Below are 22,465 nucleotides of genomic sequence, written 5' to 3'. Positions count from 1 at the left end.
GGAATCTAAAATTACCATGAAACTGATATTGTGGAATATTTTGGAAACCTTTTAAAAACAACTTTAATGAATCATCCTGGGTGGGCTGCTTTGAGCTTTTGAGATGTTATACAGCGTCAGGTCCATTTCCATGGGTCCCTACGAGTCGTCTCTCCGTGGATTCGGGGAGCGTCCATGGACGTCTCTCCGTGGATTCGGGGAGCGCTTGTGTTGCAAATGTGGAATGCCACCCGGGGTAACCAGAGACTGGACTAGTTTCCTATTTAGTAGCTTCCAGTACAACCACATGCTAAATGGGCTCTGGCTTGATCGAGTAAGTTGTATGAACCCAGATCCGAGGGATTGTGATGATGTAGTTGTGTAGATGGGAGCGCGGGTCCCTCATGTGGTTTGGGGAATTACCTCTGAAAGTCATGTAATCGATACCGTTGCTACTCTACCCTGAGGACAGCAAGGGATTAACACGTCGATTTCTTGTGGGGAATGTGTACAACCTCTCGAGAGTGTCAAACTAAGTAGTTAACCGTGTCCCCGGTTACGGACAATTTTGAGCAACTAGATTTGAGGGTTGTAAGGAACGTCTCACTCATTCTAATTTCTTAATAAAATGAATGGTTTGAACTTGGGATAGGAGCATTGATGTGTCTACTCAATGTCCATAGTTTAATAGGAGCATCGGTGTTTCTACTCGGTATCCATTAGTTAACATTATTGTAACATTCATGTGTAGTAGGGTAAATTATGTTCTGCTTCCACACAAAAAAGCCTGAACTCCACCTGGCCAATTATAGCATGTACTTGATAGGATCTGTTATAACCCTTTAGTGAATTTGCCAATACATTCAATGTATTGACCCCCTTGTGGCTCAAATGTTTAATGTTGCAGGTGAAACAGGTGAAGAGTGAGGTACAATTTGTTAGGGTTGCGAGTTTACATTCCAACATGTTTCGACTATGGAATTATTATGGACTTCTGTATTTTCTGTTTTCCGCTGCAAGACTTTATTTTCTTTTGAGCTAACCCATGAGGTTATGCAAGATGTAAGGTATTATTAAATTCTGGATCAATGCGATGTAATATACTTTTGACCTTTGTATCTTGATATTACATCTTGAAACTGTGTGTGCTAGCGAGTCGATCCAGAGACTAGCACTATAAGCACGGAGATCATACCCTATAAGGACATGGTCGCTTCATGTTACGACAATTGCGACACTACTACAGAAAGGCTTATCGGTGTCGGTCAAAAAGGCGCATCAGTAACGGGCGGGACGCCCGCCACTAACTCCCTGTCAGTGATGATGTCCATCATCAGTGGCGGGCGCAACCATGACCGACATAGATGTGTGTTTTTGAGATTTAACAAAAAGGCAAGCCCCAGGCCTGCACGTTAATTAATTCACCAAATCACAAATCAAATATCACAGCAAATCTGTATATACAACAAATCACTAAATATCCGGTAGTAGATATTTGTACAGATCCTATATACAGTACAAGTTCGTATACCAAAACAAAACACCAAATCTACTCGCCAATCAACTTGCTTGCCAAAAATGCTAGCCGAGCCAGCCACGAACAAATCTGAGAGAGAGAGAGAGCTTTAGAAGAAGCCAGAGAAGAATAGAGTGGGAGAGAAGCAAGAGAGGGAACGGAGGGAAAAAAATGTACCGAGGAAGATGGAGACGATTCCGAGGGCAGCCGGGCTAGGGGGCGGCGGCTTCCTCGTCTCCCGGTGGCGGCGACGGGGATCCCCGGATGAGGCAGGGACGGGCTCCTCTCCACAGTGGTGCTCCATGGCTGTCGAAAGAGAGAACTCAGAGAGTGAGAGAGAGAAATCAGAGAGAAGGAGAGAAAGAGAACAAACCGGAGCCGGATCAGTCGGTGGAGGTAGGGGCGGCGGCCGGATCTGGATGTGTGGCCGCCAGATGGAGGGCGGCTCGGCGCGAGGCAGGGAGGGCGGCGCCCGGCTCCTCCTCGCAGTCCTCGTCGGCGGCGGGATGGAGGGAGGACGAGACAGAGCGACGCCAGGCACGGGAGTGCGACGCCGGGCGTGAGGCCGCTGCAGTTGGTGAGGTCGAGGACGTGTAGGGACCAGTCGGCGTCGGAGGCCGTGATGGCCCTGGCGAGCTCGAGGAGATGGAGGAGGGATGGAGGGATGTGGTGGAGGAAGGCGGTGGGGCGGGCGGCGTGGCTGGCGGCGGGAGAACGAGGGAGGGAGGGAGATGGGATCGGGTTAGGGTTATAGTTGCCTTATATAGGCGATGGGGTTGGTTCTGGGCCTGGCCAGGCCTATATCAGCAGTAGTGACGGGCATAGCTACAGAACCCGTCACTGATGGCCCAAACATGTTTTTTTTTTTATTTCAAAAATAGAAAATCATATTTTCGAACCTAACAATTGTAAACATTTTTGTTACTATTGTTTAGCATGGTAAAATGCACCTCTGTGCAAAAGATGGACATATTACCATGAACTTTGACATAGAAATGACGGTGACTTTGGTCATTTGAAATCTAAAGTTCACTTATGGGAAATAACAAGATTGTGCTACATATGTCATTTTTCAAATGTTACCATATGATATTATTATTCCACTATGATAGTCCATTTTGTGACCAAGTTTTTTAACTTTTGTCAAAATTCAAGTTTATCATTTTTCATGGCAACTAGTGCACATAGAAGGACTCTATGGCAAGTAATTGACTTTTTTTTTGCCATGAATACATTATCATGAATTATGGCATAGAAATGGACAAAACTTTGATCATTTGGTTTAAAACATTAAACTATTATCATTTTTTATAACCAAGTTCTCAACTATAGGAAATAACAAGTTTGTACTACATAGTTCATTTTTCAAATGCTAACATATTATATTATTGTCCCATCATGTTAAGCAAAAAAAAATAAGACTTTAGCAAAAATAATCACATTTTTTTGATTTTTTATGAATTAGTTTTGATTATTTCAATCTTCAAAGTTCTCCATGAGTCATCAGTGGAGGGCTCAGATGAAAAGCTCGCCACTAATGTGTGTTTGTGTGAATTTTTGCTATTTTTCACATTGACCATTAGTGACGGGCCTCCGGCATCCGATACTGATGAGTGGTCATCAGTGACGGATCCTGCGTGTCCGTTAGTGATAAGGGGTCACGGACGAGCACACGCGACCGTCCACTCATAGTGACGGGCGTGTGACGGGCGTTACCGATGATGGTACTGTTTTGTAGTAGTGCGACGTGGACAACACATCTTCGTATGCCTTGGCAACTTTAAAAATCTAGTCCACTTGGCCACCCAACTAGTTGTGATTATATTCTTGGCGTACATTAAATCAGGCATGCAAGAGATAATCTTTCAACTACACTTACTGAAGTGTACATGCTAGAATTTGTTTGGTTCGTTATATACAATTTGTATAGTCACATTTCTTATGTCTCACATGGTTGAATAAATGGCGCAGAGAGAAGTGGAATATATTCGATCAGCACCTGGATGGACATGCTCCGGTAGCTTAAAACAAATAAAATAATATTACTAGAAAATTAATTATGAGTACTGTATATTTCTTTACTCATATACACTCTTAACTTGGGGTACGATCTGCGCTTGTACAACAACTGTTTCTTGACAGAGAAAAGAGTGCCCCAGACCGGCCGAGAGTTCCGGAGCGGTCAACACGCCAAGCGGTCCGGCGCGGCCCAGATGGATCGAGCTGTGGACCCGTTGTCTTGCCGACAGATCCGAATACTGGCCAGTTACGGAGCTCATGCAACCAACTTTCACGTAAACTATGCGGCCTCCCGATATATACTCCGGCAAGAAATATATACTACTACTCCGTAACCAACTCTTTAATAAGCAGATCGATCGATATCGGATCGAATTAGAGCCTCGATATATAGATCGTCGACCTCCACTACGAATCGCCGCGTACGTACCTGCATGCCGGCGGCTATGGCGATCGAACGGACGGAGGGGGAGGTTAAGGCAGCGCGGGAGGCGGTGATGCTGCCTCTGAGCATGGTCATCGTGCAGCTGATCGTCGTCGGGATGCTTGTTCTGTCCAAGATGGCTCTCGCCGAAGGCATGAGCCCCTTTGTCATCATCGTCTACAGAAACCTCATCGCCGCTGCCGCTGTCCTGCCACTCGCCATCATTTTTGAGAGGTACTTCCTCCGATCTTAAATTTTTGTCGAAATATTACATGTGTCTAGATAATTTTTAAAAATAGATACATTCATATTTAGACAAATTTGAATCAATAATTTAGGATCGGAGTAGTACATTATATACGTGCAAAGCATAGTCTCGCCCCATGTTTGAAGTCGCCATGCTCCATATGCATGCTATCTGTTGACCACAAACGCGGTTTGCTAACTGAGCTCCATATGCTAGCCTGCCATGCATGGCGGTTTTGAGGGCAGATTAATGACATACCCATCGACAAGAACGATGTGACGTGAAAACGAGATTCTTTGTGGCTTTAATTTTCACTGCAACAGTGCATATCTGCTCTACTCCCATCTTGTAACACAGTTAATTTTATATAGATCTAATTACTCGCATGTACTCCTTCCGTTCTATATTAAGTGTCGAAATATTACATGTATCTAGACACTTTCTAAACATTCATATTTGGATAAATTTGAAACACTTAATATGGGACGGAGTAAGTAACTAATACTAACATGTTAAACAACAGTTTGGAAAATATGTTGCTATCATTACCTCGTCAGTTGTTTTTCTTAATTACTGAAAGTATATACTGCACGGGCCGGCTTTGCAGGTCTATATCAATTCATCCTCTCGTCTTAAGTTCATGTTCGTAATTTTTTTTCCTTTTTCAATTTTCTCTATTGCAGGGAATTGTGGAAAAAGGTGAACTGGGCTGTTGGGGGCTGGATTTTTGCAAATGCTGCATTCGGGTGTGTACTCCTAACTCCTGCTCTGCATTGGATTTTGGTAGCCACACTTTTCGTTCACAGGTTAGACGCAGGGATAAAAATAAAAATATATATGAGTAACTAGGCATCTTTGCACTACAAAGAAGAAAAGTGCCCAAATTTGAGGTGTAAACAAGTTAGTGTCATAATCTGAACTAAATCTGGACTTGTCATCGTATATAATTTCTACACTTATTCTGCACCGTAGTTTCATAGCACTGTCAAATTGTGAAATATCTACCACCCAGATCTTTATGCAGATTTGTAAGTATATGTTAAATTTAGAAACCCTCTCTACGTAATACCATTGCCACCATCTGATTTGATTTCAGATTCAACTTGTACAAGGTAGTACCTCAGGACAAATACTGTCCGCCAAATAACATATAAAGGGTGATAAATAGCCACCAAAATTTCGCTTGGCACTCCGAAGTCTGAACAACAGTACATAAAATTTTACAGACTGTGGACCAAATTTGAGGTAACATGCCTGATTAAACTAACTGTCCTTGCAAAGAGATTCAAGACAAACATGATCAGCGGCCGCTAACAAAGCACCATCACCATTTTATAACCCGATTTCCAATCAGTGACACTCTTCCTTATGATCATCTCCAAGATCTCCAAGTTTCTGTAGAATGAAAGTTTATGGTTTAGTCCATAGGTCAAGATGCTACACAAATGTAAACTGGCAATAGCTTCTTCCATGCTCTCTCCGAAAAAATAACTTCATGCAGCAACTTTTGGTAATTCACTGTTACCGACATTTTAGTTACACAAAACATATTGAGGATGACACCATGAACTTCTCAATAATCATCTAGACATGCATGCAGTAGAATAACTGAAGTGTACTCAGGAAGACAAAACACATGAGTTGACAATAGACACAGTCAAAAGCACATTATGCATGTATCTATTCTTGCTACCCCTTATTAATTATGGCCAATATATAGCAATATCAGCAATAATTATCATAAATAAGTTTGATATGGAAGCATCTACCTGCAGCAAACAACATTGGACAAAAATAGATGATTCTATGAACAACATATATATGGGCTAAAGAGCCTGACAAAGGTGTTACCCCTCTTATCAGAAAAAGCTCACAGCCGAAAATCAAGAACATCTGGTCCATGCTACTGGCCATTTTGTGCTTTCAGAATAGGTATATGTAACAGAAAATCAAAAGAGCAATTGACTTCAGATTTCAGAAAAAACTAACCTACATATCACTTCAGGACTGCATGACAGCATGATTAAAAATACTGATAAACTGCAGTTTGGCCATGTAGAGAGATCAAAATTAACCACAAACAGAAATTAATTTTTCAGATAAGCATGGCATACAATCAGATTGACCGTACAATCAATACTTGTGCTACTGAACATTCAAAAATACATAGCAATAGCAGCAATAACTACAATTAATTAGATAGCATCATGTAAAGAAAATGAGAACTGCAAGCAAATCAAAAGGAACACTTCAATTAATTTCTGTCATATGTAAGACAATCAATTACCCCCTCTGGTCATCTTTAGCTTACGTTTTCAGACAGCAGGTTTGGTATGTATGTTCTATTTTGCTGTCTGAAACCTCGTATAAAGTTGACTAGAGGGGTTATATACTTTGTAAAACCTCCCTTTTCCTGCAATGCTGTTTCAATTATTCTTTCCTCATTTATTTATACATACCTTGTCACTGTTTTAACTTTTGATGAAAGTAATATTTCCTCTTGTATTATAGAGACGTTATGGCGATGGGGTTCTACTTCTACGGGTTGCAAATTACTAGCGCCACGTACTCCTCCATCTTCCTTAACCTGATCCCTATTGCCACCTTCATGATTGCCGTACTGATACGGTATATGATCAATTCATGAAAGAACACAATGTGATTGGGACGTGTCATTGTTAATATATTTGCATCTGCGTATGTGGTTCAGGGCTGAGAAGCTGACGTGGGGAAAGTGGCCTGGCAAGATGATGCTGATGGGCGCGCTGCTGTGTGTGGGCGGGACTATGATGGTGAGCCTATTGAAAGGCAGGCTGCTGCATCTATGGCCTGAGAACCTGCTTAAATTCCATGCCGGGGCACCAGCGGATCCCGCCAGCACTCACCATAACATGGTCGTCGGTACGCTTTGGTTGTTGGGCAGCTGCCTGAGCTACGCCCTATACTTCATCGTGCAGGTACGTACTTGCTTGAATCAAGATTTTCGTTGGCTTACTCAATGTACAGTCTTGGTTTGTCACTTGCCATTGCGAGCTGATGGGAAGAAAAATTCAGGCAAAACTTGTGAAGGTGTTCCCATCAACATATTGGATGACGATGCTGACCTCCCTAGTGGGAAGCTTCCAATCGTTAGTGGTGGGAGTCTTCCTCGTCCATGATAGAGCAGAATGGAGGCTCAAGTGGGACCTTCAGCTCCTCACAGTCGTCTACTCGGTAATTAGCTAGTACAAGACATCATGTTAATTGCGAAATGCATGCAAGCTGTGAACTTATGATTAATGCAGCCTAATATTATGTTTGTGTTCCATGTGATGATCAGGGCGTGTTCAACACGGGCATTGCATTCTTGCTTATCTCGTGGGTGATCAAACGGAGTGGACCGATCTACCCTCCAATGTTCAATTCCGTGTCCTTGATCCTCACCACAATCTTCGACTCAATGCTACTCGGCACCGACATCTACCTTGGGAGGTGAGCAAGCCTTAATTTGGAATCCTCATGCAGCTGCAGGAATGTAGTATAATGTATATCTGCATATGCAGTGTGTTGGGGACTGTGCTAATTGTGGTGGGGCTGTATGCATTCCTCTGGGGCAAAGGCAAGGAGCTGAAGCTCGCTGCTGGTGCGGCGGCTGCACAGAGGCAGGAGCAGCAAGATGCAGTATGACGGGCCAGCCGGCTTGCTAGATTGAGTTTTGGATATTAATTTCTGATCATATAATCCAGTTTGTTTGTTTTTCAAAGTAAAAGGTGGGCAAACATTAATTGCCAATATCATAACTAGTTGTCCATTTTTAGGTAAACATCTTATGAATGTCGACTGAAGTATACTTGTTCTGTGTACTGTTCACTTCTACTAGGCACGTATCTTCTCAAGAATATGTTGTTACATAACACATTAACCAATCGTTTATTCTTCTCTAAAACAATAAGCTCCTAATTCTGCCTAGCTTTTTGGATAGTAGCAGAGCATGACATAACTCTGTTTATTATGATACTGAATCTGAAAAGTGTAGGAGTGAGTGTGCCCATGTATTTTTATATCCCTAAAAAAAAGCCCAAATGGTAAAGAAAACTTAGACTGAAGCTTTTCCCTATTCTGATTCTATCTTTATCTGGACCAGACAATGATACAATCCAATAGCAATCAATCAAACATTTCTTTCGTTCCAAATCTGGTGCTCCCAAATATTAGTGGCCAACTGAATTAGTTACGAGGCACATACATACATGCACTTGGAAGTTGCAACAACACAAGACAAGGCAAATGGACAGAGAATAAGAAGGTCTTGATCATCAGCATATCATCCATTAACTCTATGCATAATGTAGATAACTTAATGTCTTGCTAGATTAACACACCATTAACTCTACGCATCACATAGTTCCTGCTGATTAATCCATGTGTGATCTTAGAGCAAAGGACGATCCTTGAATCCAATGGAGTAACGTAATCAAGACAGTGATTATGATTACACAGTAAACCAAGCTAACTTTCTGTTTATTAGCATCTCAAGACAACGGATTACCAAATTGTTATTCCCAGAACATATCTAGGAACTGAGCTCAGAGCTGATATTACTCACCGACTGAGATGGACGAAGAGAATGTTGTGGTGGACTCCGGTGAGGGGAGGAGAGACTGGGGGCCTTGGGGCTTGGGCACACCGGCGGCGAGCAGGTAGGGTGGAAGACGATGCGGGACGACGAGGATGAGGCAGGGGCGGCGGAGCGCCGGAGGAGGCAGGGGCGGCAGAGCAGCGCCAGAGGAGGCAGGCGACAGCGGAGCGAATCTAGTCGCGGTGTCAGGGTCGGGCCGTCGGGGACGCGTGGTTACTCCACGGGGTGAAACCTAGCCCTAATTGGGTTGAGCCCATTAGGCTAATTGGGTTGAGCCCATTAGTAACACGCCCAATTCAGTCGTTGTGGGTACAAACCAAACCACACCGATCCAAACCTCTTTACCAATCCAGCCCAACTCGTTTTTCTCTTCCATCCATTTGCGCCCCCACCATTGCCAGGCCCACGTTAGCGACAGTGCAACTAGTAGACTACCTGCAGCATTAAGGTATGATCACCCTCTCCAATAGAGGTGGAGACATCTATACCAGGTGTGAAGATTTCTTTTAAAAAAAATAAGGTGTGAAAATTTATGTGTAACATAATTGTTTCTTGTGAATTGCATACAGTTTTCCATATTGTGTAGAGAGAGCTTTTCTTTCACTAGCTAAATGTCCGTGCTCTGCTACGAAATTAAGAATTTATGTTATGCATGAGTTGTTTAAATATGTGTCGCTCATGTCTTTAGAATTTCTAATAAATAATAATTATGTCAAAATATTATTTATTTTTAAATATAATTATCCTTGAAAGTCATGAAAACCAATCAAGCATAGTCAAAAGATCATGATACGTATAAAATGAGTGGCAATTAGATGATTCCATAGCCTTTAAGAGATAGTCTTTTTGGAGTGAATTTGCCACCACTAACTCAGATCTTTATATGTGTAAAGATTGCTATTTGATAGACCACAATGGTGATGTTACTGTTTACAAAGGAGACACATATTACTAACACAATAAGAAATACAATAATGCTGCAACTGTGTCACTACCACGGCAGTACGGTTGCTGATAATTTTAGGTCAACAACTTTACAAGAGTTCAGGCCTCGCATTGCTTCTCAATGTTCCAAATATTTTTGTTAAAGGATGTAGCGGTACAATCCTATAGAACAGATCATGTTCAAGTAAGGCCGTCTTAATGTTGCAAATATTGACATGGTGGAGGGGTTATCTTAGTCCTCTCTCCTACAGGAAATAAAAATGTACTCCAGTTACTTCTCCAATCCTCTGAACACTCAGCACTAAGCTCATCAAATTCATAATCTTGATGCCTGAAGGAAATATCGTATAAGCATCAAAGGGATGCATGTTGTACATTTTTATTACACGTGCTCACCAAAAATAGGAGTACTAACATACCAGCCCTAATTCTTCGCACAAAATCCACGGGGGTGTCACCGAACTTGAATTTGACTTTCATCCCGCTATCTATTTATGTGCTGCAACAAGAAAACACCTTAGCACACGTAGAAAGACAACAATTAGCTTTGATGGACCACGGAAGATGACCATGGGTATCCCGCAAGGAAGAATGTGGAAGCGAGGCTAGCCAGATAATAGAAATCTATTTACAAGAAATTACACTCTGCAAGTATACTACATCGGAAATTTGAACCTTGTCATGTATAGACTGAAGAGTAGCACACCAAGATCTGCCTCGGTACAATGAGTGGTTCCTTATGGCTGGGCAATGTATATTATCTAAGATTGAAAAAGAAAAACCTCTATATCTGCAAAAGTTGAATAAAACCTGGAAGGAATGAAGTTTGCCCACCTTAGGTAATTGCCTCATGGAAAGCATGTAGTTTGTGCTTAATGTGATTGGTCCTTGATCCACCTCTGTCTCGGAGAAGATGTCATTTTTTCATGCAAGAGTCACCAATGCTTGTACCGCCACAACATCTGAGGAACTTAGGAGTAACATTTAAAGGTCAATTACTATCCTAACAGAAATCTGCACCAAATTGTTGAATATCAGCCAACACAGAGAGAATTAGTTGTGTCAATGATTTCTGATAATTGAAAAATTTATTGTTTCGGGAATGTAATGGGTGATTGAAGTGTTTATGGCAATTTCTTGTGCAAGATATTAAGATGACTCACAAAACAGGTGTACAATGGCCTAGCATCATCTAAAATAATATAAAACCGCAGAATTTTAACCAACACAGGATAGCACCATAAAAACAAGGATGTGAAAAATAATACCATAGACTATATGAGGGGTATCAATTAAAATAATCATGAGAAATACAAAAAAAAAACTACTATGCTGAATAAAATCCGGACCTGGATAAAATGAAGATGCCCAAACTGACATGAAGCGAGTAAGTCACCTTGATATTATGTGAATTGTGAAGAAGATGCAGTAAAAAAAAGGAGAACTTTGATGCGGCAAGAGTAACCTGCATTACCAGCTGCCAAGCCTACTATTTGCAGAAGATCAAGTCACCATTATCTGCGAAAATAGGGTGCCAACCATTTAATGGAATTTGTGGTCGTCTTACAAAATTTAGATGTAACTTTTGAGTTACAGAGCTCAGGGCAGAAATCTCCTGCAGAAGAAAAGTTGTGCCATGCAAATATGACCCAAATTAGCCCATTAAAGGAACTTTTGAGCTAAAGAGCCAGAGCTCACCACGGAACTCCTGCAGAAAAAAGACCTGGCATGGAAAAACGACCCAAATTAGTTCAATATACCTGCAAATAAACCAGCATAGGTATGCATTAGCAGATTCCATTTTACCTGAAGAATGGCTGCATCGATAAAAGGATGAATGTTGTTTGGTCCAGATCATAACTGAGTCAACAAAAGAACCGATGAAGTTTAGAACGTTGTTTGGTACTGATAGGGTAAAGGCGGTCCGATCTTTCGATGAGGAGATAGCTATCGATTTGGGTGGAGGTCGACGTTGACGAACAGACTACAAATGTGCGAGACGTTGCGCCTTAGCGATCGCTACACCAACTTCCGAGGTTATTGACCACGCCGGAGCTAGATCAACCTGATCCCGAAGGATCAATCCCTGCAAGCAACCGAAGAACCAGCAAGAACAATAGATGCAATCAAGATATTGCGAATAAAAATGAAACTTTATAGGTGGAATTCTGCAAGTGCGTAGTACAGGAGGTTGATTTGACTCTCGTGCCTATGGTGAATATTAGCAGTGGCTAAGTCTTAAACTAAACAAAATCCGAGCCTAAACGATGACCTAGAAGAGGTTTATATAGAGGGTATGCGGCCAGCCTTGGCAAGTGGGCCGAACCCTAGGTCGGTTTACATGGGCCTGACCCAACTTGAGGTGATGCAGCACCATATTTTCACGTGGACAAAAGTAGAAATTGGAAAACTCTATATGTCGCCCACGTCTTCATCTCTCCTTATGGTGGCTTCAAAGTTCTTAAATCTTCCGTTACGGCATCATCTTCAATCCTCTCATGCTTGCTGCCATCTTCTCCCTGGGTGATCATGCTCTAGTGCTTGTCCCTCTCATCCATGCTAGGTCCATCATTCCTAAGTGTAACAAACACATCTGATTTAGGCAGCATCATATGCTCATGTATGGCAGGAACCGTTCCAAGAAAAGAAAGTGCATGATAGTTAAGTTGGCGTGCACGAGCTCTTGTGAGAGGTCCTTGTATTGGGGCTGTAGGTGCAGCGGTTGTATTAACACGGAGGATTTCCTAATCAGGTACTGACCCCCGCGTCACTTCACTTCTCTCGGGCGTCTCGAGGGTGAAACCCTAGCACCCGGCCGCCGCCACCCTACCCGCGCCCCTCCTCCCTCCCCGCTGCCGGAGGCAGCCGCCGGCAAGCTGGGGCGCCACCAACGAAGGTGGCGGCGAGGGCTTTCCGCGGGCATGCCGACCCCCCCCCCCCCCCCCCCCCCCCCGCGCAGCCGCCTCAAGCTCGCCCCCAACTCCGGCGGCACCAACCCTGCTCCTCCACCCGTCGGCCCGGATGCACTGCTCCCGACCTGTTCCGGCACGCATCGCCCTCCCCACCCTCGGCCAGACCGCCTTGGGGCGCTTCCCCAGCCCGAGCCGGCCTCAACACCCAGATCCGCGAGACTCCGGTGTGCCCCGCGCGGGATCCGGATGCGGAGAGCCCCTGCTCCGCGGCGTGCGGCCTGACAAGCCCCGCCATTGGATGCCCTGCGACTCGCCGGATCCGGCGTCCGACGGCCCCCTGCTCGCCGGTGCCTGCTGCAGCTCCGGCACGCGTGCAGCTCGATAGGCGCCTCCATGGTGCTGGCGACCTCCTCCTTCTGCTCCAACCTCCTCCTGCGGCGAGGGCTTAGGTAACGATGCTGGAAGGATTTCTGGACGATGCGTATTTGGGGCTAGTTCTTGAGGAGGGTTGCTTCAGGAGAAATCCTTGTTATGACCTTGGGTCTATGCCGACCATGGCGGCAATCACCTGCGTCGTAAACCTCCTCGGAGGCATGGTCGTGGAGCTCTGCATCCTTGAACTTTCCTCTTGTCATGTCTCTCAGGGTGAAAACCCTAGATCTGGTTTTCTAGATCGGGCGACAACAACTGCCTTGGTGTTGTTCTCCTTGTTGAAGGTGTCGCTTTAGAGTTTCATGCTCCGCGTTGGCCTCCTACCATCACAGCAGCTATCCGTTTGAGGTTCTTGGAGGAAACCAGGCAATGACACCATGTGGTGTCACAAGGATGCCATATCTTCTGTCGTTGTGTTTGTGTTGCTGCTAGAGTCAATTCCCCGATAGCTTCCGGTCAGGCACCTTTGGGATGAGGCTACCCTTTTGCAGTAGTTGATGCTTGCATGTAAGTTTCGTGTTCTTGGTGAAGTCTCGGCTGCCCATCGCTCTTCGTTGGCACAGTCTTCATACTGCGCTTCGCACAGTTCTCGGGATCGTGATGGCTCTTGAGCTCGTAGTCAAGGTTTGTGTTTGTGGTCTAGACTCGGTGTCGCAACGCTCTTCGATAGTCTTTGTGGACCAGCTCGCAGTGATGGCATCTACAGTCGGCGAGGATGATGTCTGCAGTGTTGTCTCGGTGTGTGACACCCTTCGATTAGATTCACTGGGTAGCAACACTCGTTGACTTCGATTAGATTCACTGGGTAGCAACACTCGTTGACTTACTGGTGCTCAGATCCACTCGGTCGCCGACAAAGCGGGTGGTGATTGTGCAATTGGTATTTACTCGGCGGTGGTTTGGCCTTCGACGACGTCGGAGGCACTCCTCTCGTGCATGTCGGAGACTTCGGTGGTAGTCCTTAGTCCTGTTGCGTTTGACCAGGTAGTTTCTATGAGCTTTTGATTGTAATGCAATTAGCAAAAGGTAGCCGGCTTGTGACGTGTCTATCTTTCCCCCCTCTTGTAATACTCTGGTGGTTCTGGAATTTGTATGGAACAAGATAAATCAATGAGATGCAAGTGAGAAAATAAATAAAATAAAATATGGAAAAGCTACATCGATACCTTACATCTACGCTAGCGATTTAGTTCAACAGCCCTTTCATCAAAAATTATACTCCAATCTTCGGTCAGAAACACAAAATATCATTCATGAGCAGTTTATGTTGTCTATGTCTTGTCTTGTACTGATTTCCAGAGTCTAAGAATCTTCAGTGTCATGATCAAGACAGTTAACATCAATTAGAAATAATGAATTTGAGAGGTAAAACTTGAGAACTATGAAGCATCTGTTGTCTATGTCTTCATTGTCTTGTACTGATTATCCAGAGCAAGAATCTTCGCCCTTCGGTGTCATGATCAAGACAGTTAATATCAATTAGAAATAATGAACTTGAGAGGTAAAATTTCCTCGTACTTCCATGATCAAGAATGAGTTGGTTCAATGAAGTAAATCCAGGAGCCACAATAGGTAGAATGGAATTATTGGGCTGAGAAATTAGCCAGTATATATGTGTCCCTTCCATGCATTAGAATCCAGAATGAATCTCTACTTCTCTACTATACTTATAAAGGCACCAACATGTTCTTTCCTAAACCCACCCCACAAAATGTACACCGACCCTTCTCACCTCACAATTAACAAATAATTAGGCCCCCTAAACAGCTCTTTATCAACTAACGTTTAGCCTGCTAATTTTTTTAGAGTGAAATACACCATTAGTCCATGAACTCGACGGAAATGCACACTTTAGTCCACGAACTCGAGAATCGCACACATAACACCCTAAACTCGGATTATTGTAACAATTTAGTCCAAAAACGTTTCGGAGGGGCTAAAACTGGCCATGTGGCCGCCACGTCGGATTAGGCCTGTACCGCTGCTTGTTACTTGTATTTCTCGGGAGGGGGGGGGGGGTTTGCACAAAACTTCCTGGGGGCCTGAAATCCACCCTGAAATCCCCAAATCAACGGCAGAATCCCAAATCCCTAACCCTATACTATGCCCGTGGCCATCATCCTCATCGTTGTGGCCTTCGATTAGCCGTTGTGGCCTTCCTCTCTCGCTCCAGCCGGCCGCTGCGCCCTTCCCCTCTCCGTTTGCATGGCTGGAGGCTCATCGAGGTGTTCGCCGATGGCGAGGACGAAGCCGCATCTCCCGCTGGTGAAATGCGGCAGCTATGGTTGGAGGCTGTTGAAGGTGTACACGTCGACGATGATTGAATATCCAAACATGGATTTCTACAAGTGTAGCAATCATAAGGTAATGATTATTCACAGTTTCATTTGCGTGTGCCATTTCTGTCTGAACTGAAGCACAGCTTCTTTCTCTCCGTCTGAACCGAATTGGAGCTTCATATTTTTCTTGATCTTCAGGTGGGTGATATGCCTTGTGATTTCTAGTAGTGGGAGGCAAAATACATGGGATATTTGAAGTCTCTTGGGGTTTCAACTAGTTTTTTGTACCCCGGAGATGATGGTTTCATGGGGCAGCGCAAGAAGATAGGGAGAAGATGAGTTTGGAGTCACATGGCGGCCACGTGGCCAGTTTTAGTCCCTCCGAAATGTTTCTGGACTAAGCTGTTACAGTAATCTGAGTTTAGGGTATTATGTGTGCGATCCTCCTGTTCGTGGACTAAAGTGTGCATTTCCGTCGAATTCATGGACTAATGGTGTATTTCGTTCAAATTTTTTTCTGTGTGCCTTTAGCGATTATTTTACATCCGACTCTGCTCTGGCTCCCGAACCGTAAGTCCCCGATCTCGCTTCCTCGCATCTCTTGCCTCACCTCGCGCGCCCGCCGCCGCATCTCGCTTCCTCGTGCCAGTCTCGCGCTCCCACGCGCCCGAGGCCGCGCCGCCTGGCACCCCCTAGCGCCCCGGCCGCCGCATCTCGCTCCCACGCGCCCGCGCTGCCTCCAGCCTCGCGGCCCCTATCGCCGCCCCGCCGTCTCGCGTCCCCCTAGCACCCCGGCCGCCGCATCGCGCTCCCTGCAGCCTCGTGCCCGCACTCGAGCGCACCCCGTCGCCGCAGTCACGCCGGTTAGTTCTTATTTCCCCCTTCTCGCTTTCCCTTGGAGTATTTATTTCTCCATGCTGCCATCGAAGGGAATTAGCACGTCTGCTTGTTTGGTAGATGCGATAAGGAGTTGTTATATATTGTTTGGCATACGGATGCGATTAGAAGTCAGTTCAGTTTGATGTTCAATTTGGAGAAACATTCATTCGATTGAATGTGTTTAATCATCAAATGCAGGTGCTTGCATTCTTAGATAGCTAAGATTATACTCCCTCCGTTCCATAATTCTTGTCTCAAATTTGCCCAAAAATGGATGTATCTATTTCTAGAAAGCATCTAGATACATGTAATATTTCGACAAGAATTATGGAACGGAGGGAATATGTCAGTATGATTCTTGTTATGACATGGATTGTTCCTGTTTATTTACGGTGTTGTTGATGCTTGGCCCAATTGAGAAAAATCTGACTTGGGTAAGGACCCCTCTGCTCTCTCTGAATTCTATTTTCATGAAACTTTGCACCCTGCGAGAATCTGACTTTGAACTGCTATTAGTTTTGGTTTCATGTGTTTCATTAACCCTCTCTTTTTACTTCCAATACCCACTTTCATGTGGAGGATCAGTGGTGAAGTGTTTTTATGATGTCAGTTCTCCTATGTCTACTTCTATCTATTATGGTCTGCTATGTCAGTTCTCCTATGTCTACTTCTATCTATTATATCCTGAGTAAATGTGGAAGCCACACCAGGCTTGAATTATTGAGCAGCTGCATGCCCTAGGAGTAGGCCATGCTGTCATTGTCAATTTGTCATGGTGGTTTCTCCAGCTTGGTTAGAGGCTGGCTCCCATTTTCAAAATTCAAATTTCAAACTGCAACAAATGATGCATTATATACCTATTAATGTTTCATTTTGCCCATGTCCATATAATTCTCAATAAGTCTCTTGGTTTTTTATTATTCGAACAAACACAACTCTACCTGATTCAACTATTTTTGCACACAAAGTGTTGGCAGAACACTTCCATCACTGCTACGGAGCCCATGTTTAGATCTGCATTGAGGTTTCACAATCAACTCTTCCTGATATCAAGGGACAAACTGCTGAGTCAAGTCCAATACCTATATATCCAGATATATTTATATTTCTTATACAAGAACCTAGCTCATATCTGTGTGTAGAACACTTCCATAACTGCTACAGAGTCCAATACGTTTGGAATCAAGACTAAGTATCCTTTCCCGTTCTTGCTTTTGCTCTATCATTTGCCTTGCCCCATGGTTGCTATGGCAGTAATGATTCCTTTATATTTGGAAGGTTCTTTTCTTCTGAACATAAGGATCCTTTCTCAGTGGAACGTATTTTAATTCAGTTCTCTGCTTTTAAGCTTGGGGTCTTCCATAATATAAGTGTTGACATTTAGCTGGAATTTACTTACTAGAGTTGTGGATGTTGTCATCTCAATTAGGAAACAAGAAACTTTCTTGCACTGGAATGCTTGGTTACACCTCACATTTATTGCATTTTTTTTGCAGTTAATAAAAGAACATGGATACCTTATGAAATTACACAGATGGTCGACAGGAAAACATATGATGTCGAACTTCATGTAAAATTGTGATAAGTTCAGTTCGGAAACATCACTGACTGCATAGCAAGGATTCGAGTCCAACAAATACATTGTTTTTCCCGTGTATCTTGGAGCCGTGCGAGCGTGGTGGCAGAGTGGAGCAATGCTTCAATCAAGCACATGTGCGGCTACTGATTACTTAATAACCCCTCACAAATTGCTCATTGAATTTGTGAAAAAAATTCCATGGCAGAAGGCTCGGCTTTGGTTCACGTGAGGCCGCCGAGGGATCGCTAGCCGAGCTGCGGCTCACCTGCAATTGCATCAGAGAGATCTATCTGGATCATGCTTGACCGGGCCATCAGCCAGGCGTCCAGCACTCTGTCTCCAAGGATATATGGTGCAATTTTACTATTTTGTGAAAAAGCAGTGCAACACTTAGACATTTGCCATGCTATTACCGACAGCTTTGTTTTCTGAAATCAGTTATTAATCTGGATATGGTTATGTGGCAAGTGACAGAATACTAGATTGACAGTTTGATATACATTGCAGGCCGTCCTAGAAGAGATTGACGGGTCAATGTTCGTCATCCATGGCATGGCCTCCTCCTCCCATTACTATGTGCGCCGAGGAAGGCCATCCTGTTGCACGTGCCGGCATACAGGATGCCGCATGCTGCCGGACCATGTGGAGCATGCTGGCGCAGGAGTAGTCCTTCAAGAAGGAACATCTGCATCCTCACCCGACGATGGATGACATAGTTAGAGATAGTACTTTAGAGTTTATTAGAGTTGTGACGGCGGGCAGACCTAAAGCATCCTGCGTGATGTTGTTAATGATGGATAAATTAAAGGGGAGATGCAAAATTTTGTTATGTCAAAATAGTAGCAGCCGCAGACAATGATAAATTGCTTTTATTGTACTAGCTGTACTAGCTCTTGGAGTAATTGCTTTTATTGTACTAGCTGTACTAAGGGGATTAGCCGGCCATCTGACTACGACCTAGTTCTCGTGAGATCTCGTCTAATCCCAACAGAAACAAGTCCACCCTACCGATCTGGGAGGCGCTGGAGTGCTCGGGAAGGCCAGGAACAACGGCGTCCTCTCCCGTCGTCGGCCAGTGCCAATACAGGCCGAAGGGACGCGCTACCTCAGCCGTACGACTACTTCGCCTACTTCCACGACAATGGCGTCCTCCTCCATCGCGCGTATGATTGAATCCCCTTAATCCTTCTACTGTTAGTGCTCTATTAATTGCCAGTGCATGTTTAGGCTTAGCCTAATGAATCTTAAGTTCTAACATTGGTATCAATAGCCTAATCTGGTGATTTTAGAGCCTAATTTTCTGTTTAGGTTTTTATCTGATTAGGGTTAATGTTGATTAATTATTTTCTATTAGTGCTAATCTTGCATGATTAAGGATTAAATTAAGGCTAGATTAACACTGTTAATGAAGTAATTTTTCTAATCGGATTAATTTGCCGTGGGTAATTTGGCTCACTCACGCTGTCGGTAAGAAATTAGGAGGGGAATTTTGAACCGCAAATTCTCAAATGTCAAAACCCTAGAAATTTCCCCAAATCCAAACCGTAGATAAAGTTTCCCGAAACCCAAATGTCAAATCAAAAGAATTCTTTCCGGATAAATTGATGTGCTTACCTGAAGGATGGCGGCATCTCGTCTCGCCGTCGTCGCCTCCAAACAAAGCAGCCGCCCCCAAAAAGGGGCCGCGGCGACGCCTATCCTTCCCGCGGCAACGTAGCGTGCGAGGGCGCCGCCGCCGCCACCACGCTGCTCCGGCGTGTGGGAACGCGCTGGGGCCGGTCGGCATCTCCGCCCCTTATCCTCCTGAAGGAACAGACGGCGCTGCTCCGTCGAGCGCAGCCGCTGCGCCACCCCGAACGCCGGTCGCCAGGTCGGGTCGCCATGGGCGCCGCCGTCGTCTCGGGTGTAACCGGGAGAATCGGGGGAGAAGAATGAATCGCGGGGGCGGCTAGGGTTTCGGGATTCTTTTGTTCGGCCGGAAGGACACCTCAGCCATTGGATCTGATCCAACGGCTGAGGATTACGCGGAGCCCTTGTGGGCTTGCGGAACTAAAATGGGCCAATTTGGGGAATGGGCTCCGGCCCAGGTTTAGATGGCCCACGTGGAATTCCCTTTTGTTTTCCGCTGCGCCGCGTGGGAAGTATGTGGGCAGGCCCATTTTTGGCCGTAAATTGTTTTTAAGTTTTTCCATTATTCCAGTGCATTTATGCTGTATAAAATGATGTTTTTTTTCACTGTTAATGGAAAATGGCCCGAATTTTTTTCTTGCTGACAGAAATTGAACACTTAATTATTCTGAATAAGGCTGATCCAACGAGATATTTTATTTAGAATATTTTATTTGTTCTATGATGTTTACCTTTTTAGGCATCAATTGATGATTAAAATTCTAATGTATATTCTTGATGTCTAATTTGGTAAAATATTTTTTGGCTCTAAAATTAATTCTGACCAACGTTGTTTTAATTTATGAGCTACCCCATTATGTTTGCTACAATTCTTTGTCTTTTCTGCCCAATGGTGATATGACTTAGAATTGTATACTCTTGCATGTTTATTAATCTACCAACGTAAATTATTAATCATGCAATTTAACTTATGATTTTCTTATGTTACAATGACAGCCGCTACATTGATGCGTTATGACAACATTGAGGTGCTAACAGGGAGCAACTTCCAGAATTGGAAGTCCCATGTCGAAATGAGTTTGGGGTCAATGGACTCGATTATGCTCTCAGGGAAGAGAAACCTAAGCCTCCAACTCCTGGAGTTGCTGGGTATGATGAACTTATGAAAACTTATGAAATAAAGCTGGAGAAGTGGGACAATTCAAATCATGTCGCCTTTCTTGTTATGAAAACTTATGAAATAAAGCTGAAGAAGTGGGACAATTCAAATCATGTCGCCTTTTCTAGTTATGAAAACTTCATCTCCCCTGATATTATTGGGGCTCTCCCCGACAAGGGCACTGCTAAAGAATTTCTTAAAGCAGTTGAAGAACAATTCAAAAGTTCGGAAAAAGTATATTCTCGAGAACTTCTTGGCAAGCTTCTTGAGAAGTATGTGATTGAAGGAAATGTAAGAGGCTATATCTTGAGGATGGTGAATGCAACTTCGAAGCTTAAGGCTTTGGAGTTTGTCCTTAATGAAAATATCCTAATCCTCTTGATATTAGAGTCTCTCCCTCCAGAATTTGATCAGTTCAAGATCTTACAATTCCCTGAAAGAAAAATGGGTGCTCGCGGAGATGACTCCTCGAGTTGTTGAGAAAGAACAGAGGATCATGAAACAGGCAAAGGACCAGGCTTTTCATGGTGGCTCTTCCAAGAGAAAGCATGACGGCCAGGCATCTTCCTCAAAGGCCCCAAAGAAGCAATTCATCCAAAATGATACTCAGGCTGCTCCAAAAGGGCAAGGGCCATGCTGCCAGCACCTCTGCTAGAGATGTGAAGAATGCTTGCCATTTTTGCAAGGAGGTAGGCCATTTCCGGAAGAATTGCCCTGGATTCCTCAAGTGGATGATGAAGAGAGGTAATGATGAAGTTACTTTTGTTGATGAATCATTGTATGTTGATTTCTCGAAATACATGGTGGATTGACTCAGGTGCAACCGTTCATGTTGCAAACTTCTTGCAGGTATTAAGTTTGATCCGCACCATAAAGGCAAGAACAAGAAGCATTAAAGTCGTCAATGGGAAGGAAGCCGATGTTGAAGCCGTGGGGACTCTCACATTGGAGCTGCACACCGGCTTTCATCTACATTTGAATAATGTCCTTTACGTACCTACATTGAGTAGGAATTTAATTTCAGTTTCTTGCTTAGACGATATTTATATTGCATGTTTGTTTGGAAATCAACGATGCATTATCAAACATTGTAATAATGACGTCGGCCTCGGTGTCAGACGAGGAAAATTATATATGTTAATGCTTAATTCTTTGGTTGATGTTTTAAATGTGAGTGATGTTAATGTTTTGAATGGTGAATGTAATGCTGAGAAGAAATGGAAAAACACAAGTACTTCTTCGAAATTGTGGCATCGTCACTTAGGCCACATTTCGAGGGGGAGAATGGAACGTCTTATTAAAAATGAAATACTTCTCCTATTAGACTTCTCAGATGCACACAAGTGTATTGACTGCATTAAAGGAAAATATGCAAAAACGATTAAGAAGGGAGCTACAAGAGCCTCACGAATTCTCGAATTAATTCATACTGACATATGCGGACCCTTAAATATTAAGTTTGTAGTTGCCATTTTATTGGATACCCTCATAAGGGAAAGGGATACCGTTTTTATTGTCCGGGTGACAGCACTAAATTTGTGCAGACCCGACAAGCGATATTTTTTGAGGATAATGAAGTCACGGAAATAAGGAAAATTAATCTTGAGGAGAAACGGGTATGTGTCCTGTCCCCGGCCATCCAAGAATTTTATCTCCTAATACGAAATATTAACGTGACACGGAATGTTGAACCTGAGGTTCGTCGCTCAGGCGCTCAACCAAATGGAGATCCTGAAACAGAAGAAGGTCTCCAGTTGGAAATGATGATCCTCAACCAGAAAATGATCCTCCACCATCACCTCCTGTGAGGAGATCACAGCGTGAAAGAAAGAAGGCCATCCCAGATGA

The 22,465-nt window shown here is 43.9% G+C and overlaps 1 protein-coding gene and 4 long non-coding RNA genes across 15 annotated transcripts; 3 read left to right on the top strand and 2 right to left on the bottom strand.

The window, feature by feature from the left end:
• Window positions 1-1,359: 1,359 nt before the first annotated feature.
• On the bottom strand, window positions 1,360-2,246 carry LOC104582780. Its single transcript, XR_730787.3, has 2 exons — window positions 1,673-2,246; window positions 1,360-1,585 (listed from the first exon to the last, which is right to left on the bottom strand). It is a non-coding gene; the product is annotated as an uncharacterized LOC104582780 (long non-coding RNA).
• Window positions 2,247-3,884: 1,638 nt separating this feature from the next.
• Window positions 3,885-8,021, top strand: LOC100826337 (WAT1-related protein At1g68170). The gene is made up of 7 exons (XM_024459736.1): window positions 3,885-4,172; window positions 4,869-4,931; window positions 6,697-6,813; window positions 6,896-7,142; window positions 7,240-7,398; window positions 7,505-7,656; window positions 7,728-8,021. Exons 1-7 carry the CDS (start codon window positions 3,949-3,951, stop codon window positions 7,849-7,851), a joined length of 1,086 nt encoding a protein of 361 aa, XP_024315504.1. The 5' UTR covers window positions 3,885-3,948; the 3' UTR covers window positions 7,852-8,021.
• LOC104582779 lies at window positions 5,225-19,645 on the bottom strand. Of its 10 annotated transcripts, none has more exons than XR_730777.3 (8): window positions 19,444-19,645; window positions 11,555-12,322; window positions 11,447-11,471; window positions 11,145-11,266; window positions 10,583-10,762; window positions 10,168-10,247; window positions 8,771-9,238; window positions 5,225-5,580 (listed from the first exon to the last, which is right to left on the bottom strand). It is a non-coding gene; the product is annotated as an uncharacterized LOC104582779 (long non-coding RNA). The 10 variants fall into 10 exon arrangements; XR_730776.3 differs by having other exon boundaries at window positions 11,555-11,834; XR_002963654.1 differs by lacking the exon at window positions 19,444-19,645 and adding an exon at window positions 6,175-6,225 and having other exon boundaries at window positions 11,555-12,409.
• Window positions 12,630-15,851, top strand: LOC112270956. Its single transcript, XR_002963658.1, has 2 exons — window positions 12,630-15,456; window positions 15,570-15,851. It is a non-coding gene; the product is annotated as an uncharacterized LOC112270956 (long non-coding RNA).
• Window positions 15,934-21,698, top strand: LOC112270955. 2 transcript variants are annotated; one of them, XR_002963657.1, is made up of 4 exons: window positions 15,934-16,234; window positions 17,747-18,992; window positions 20,455-21,361; window positions 21,467-21,670. It is a non-coding gene; the product is annotated as an uncharacterized LOC112270955 (long non-coding RNA). The 2 variants fall into 2 exon arrangements; XR_002963656.1 differs by lacking the exon at window positions 15,934-16,234 and having other exon boundaries at window positions 16,245-18,992; window positions 21,467-21,698.
• The last annotated feature ends 767 nt before the right edge of the window (window positions 21,699-22,465 follow it).

Source organism: Brachypodium distachyon, chromosome 2, assembly GCF_000005505.3.
Source record: "Brachypodium distachyon strain Bd21 chromosome 2, Brachypodium_distachyon_v3.0, whole genome shotgun sequence".
NCBI lineage: Eukaryota > Viridiplantae > Streptophyta > Magnoliopsida > Poales > Poaceae > Brachypodium > Brachypodium distachyon.
The sequence above is the reverse complement of the archived record's forward strand: the minus strand, read 5'-3'. Positions and strand labels throughout refer to the sequence as shown.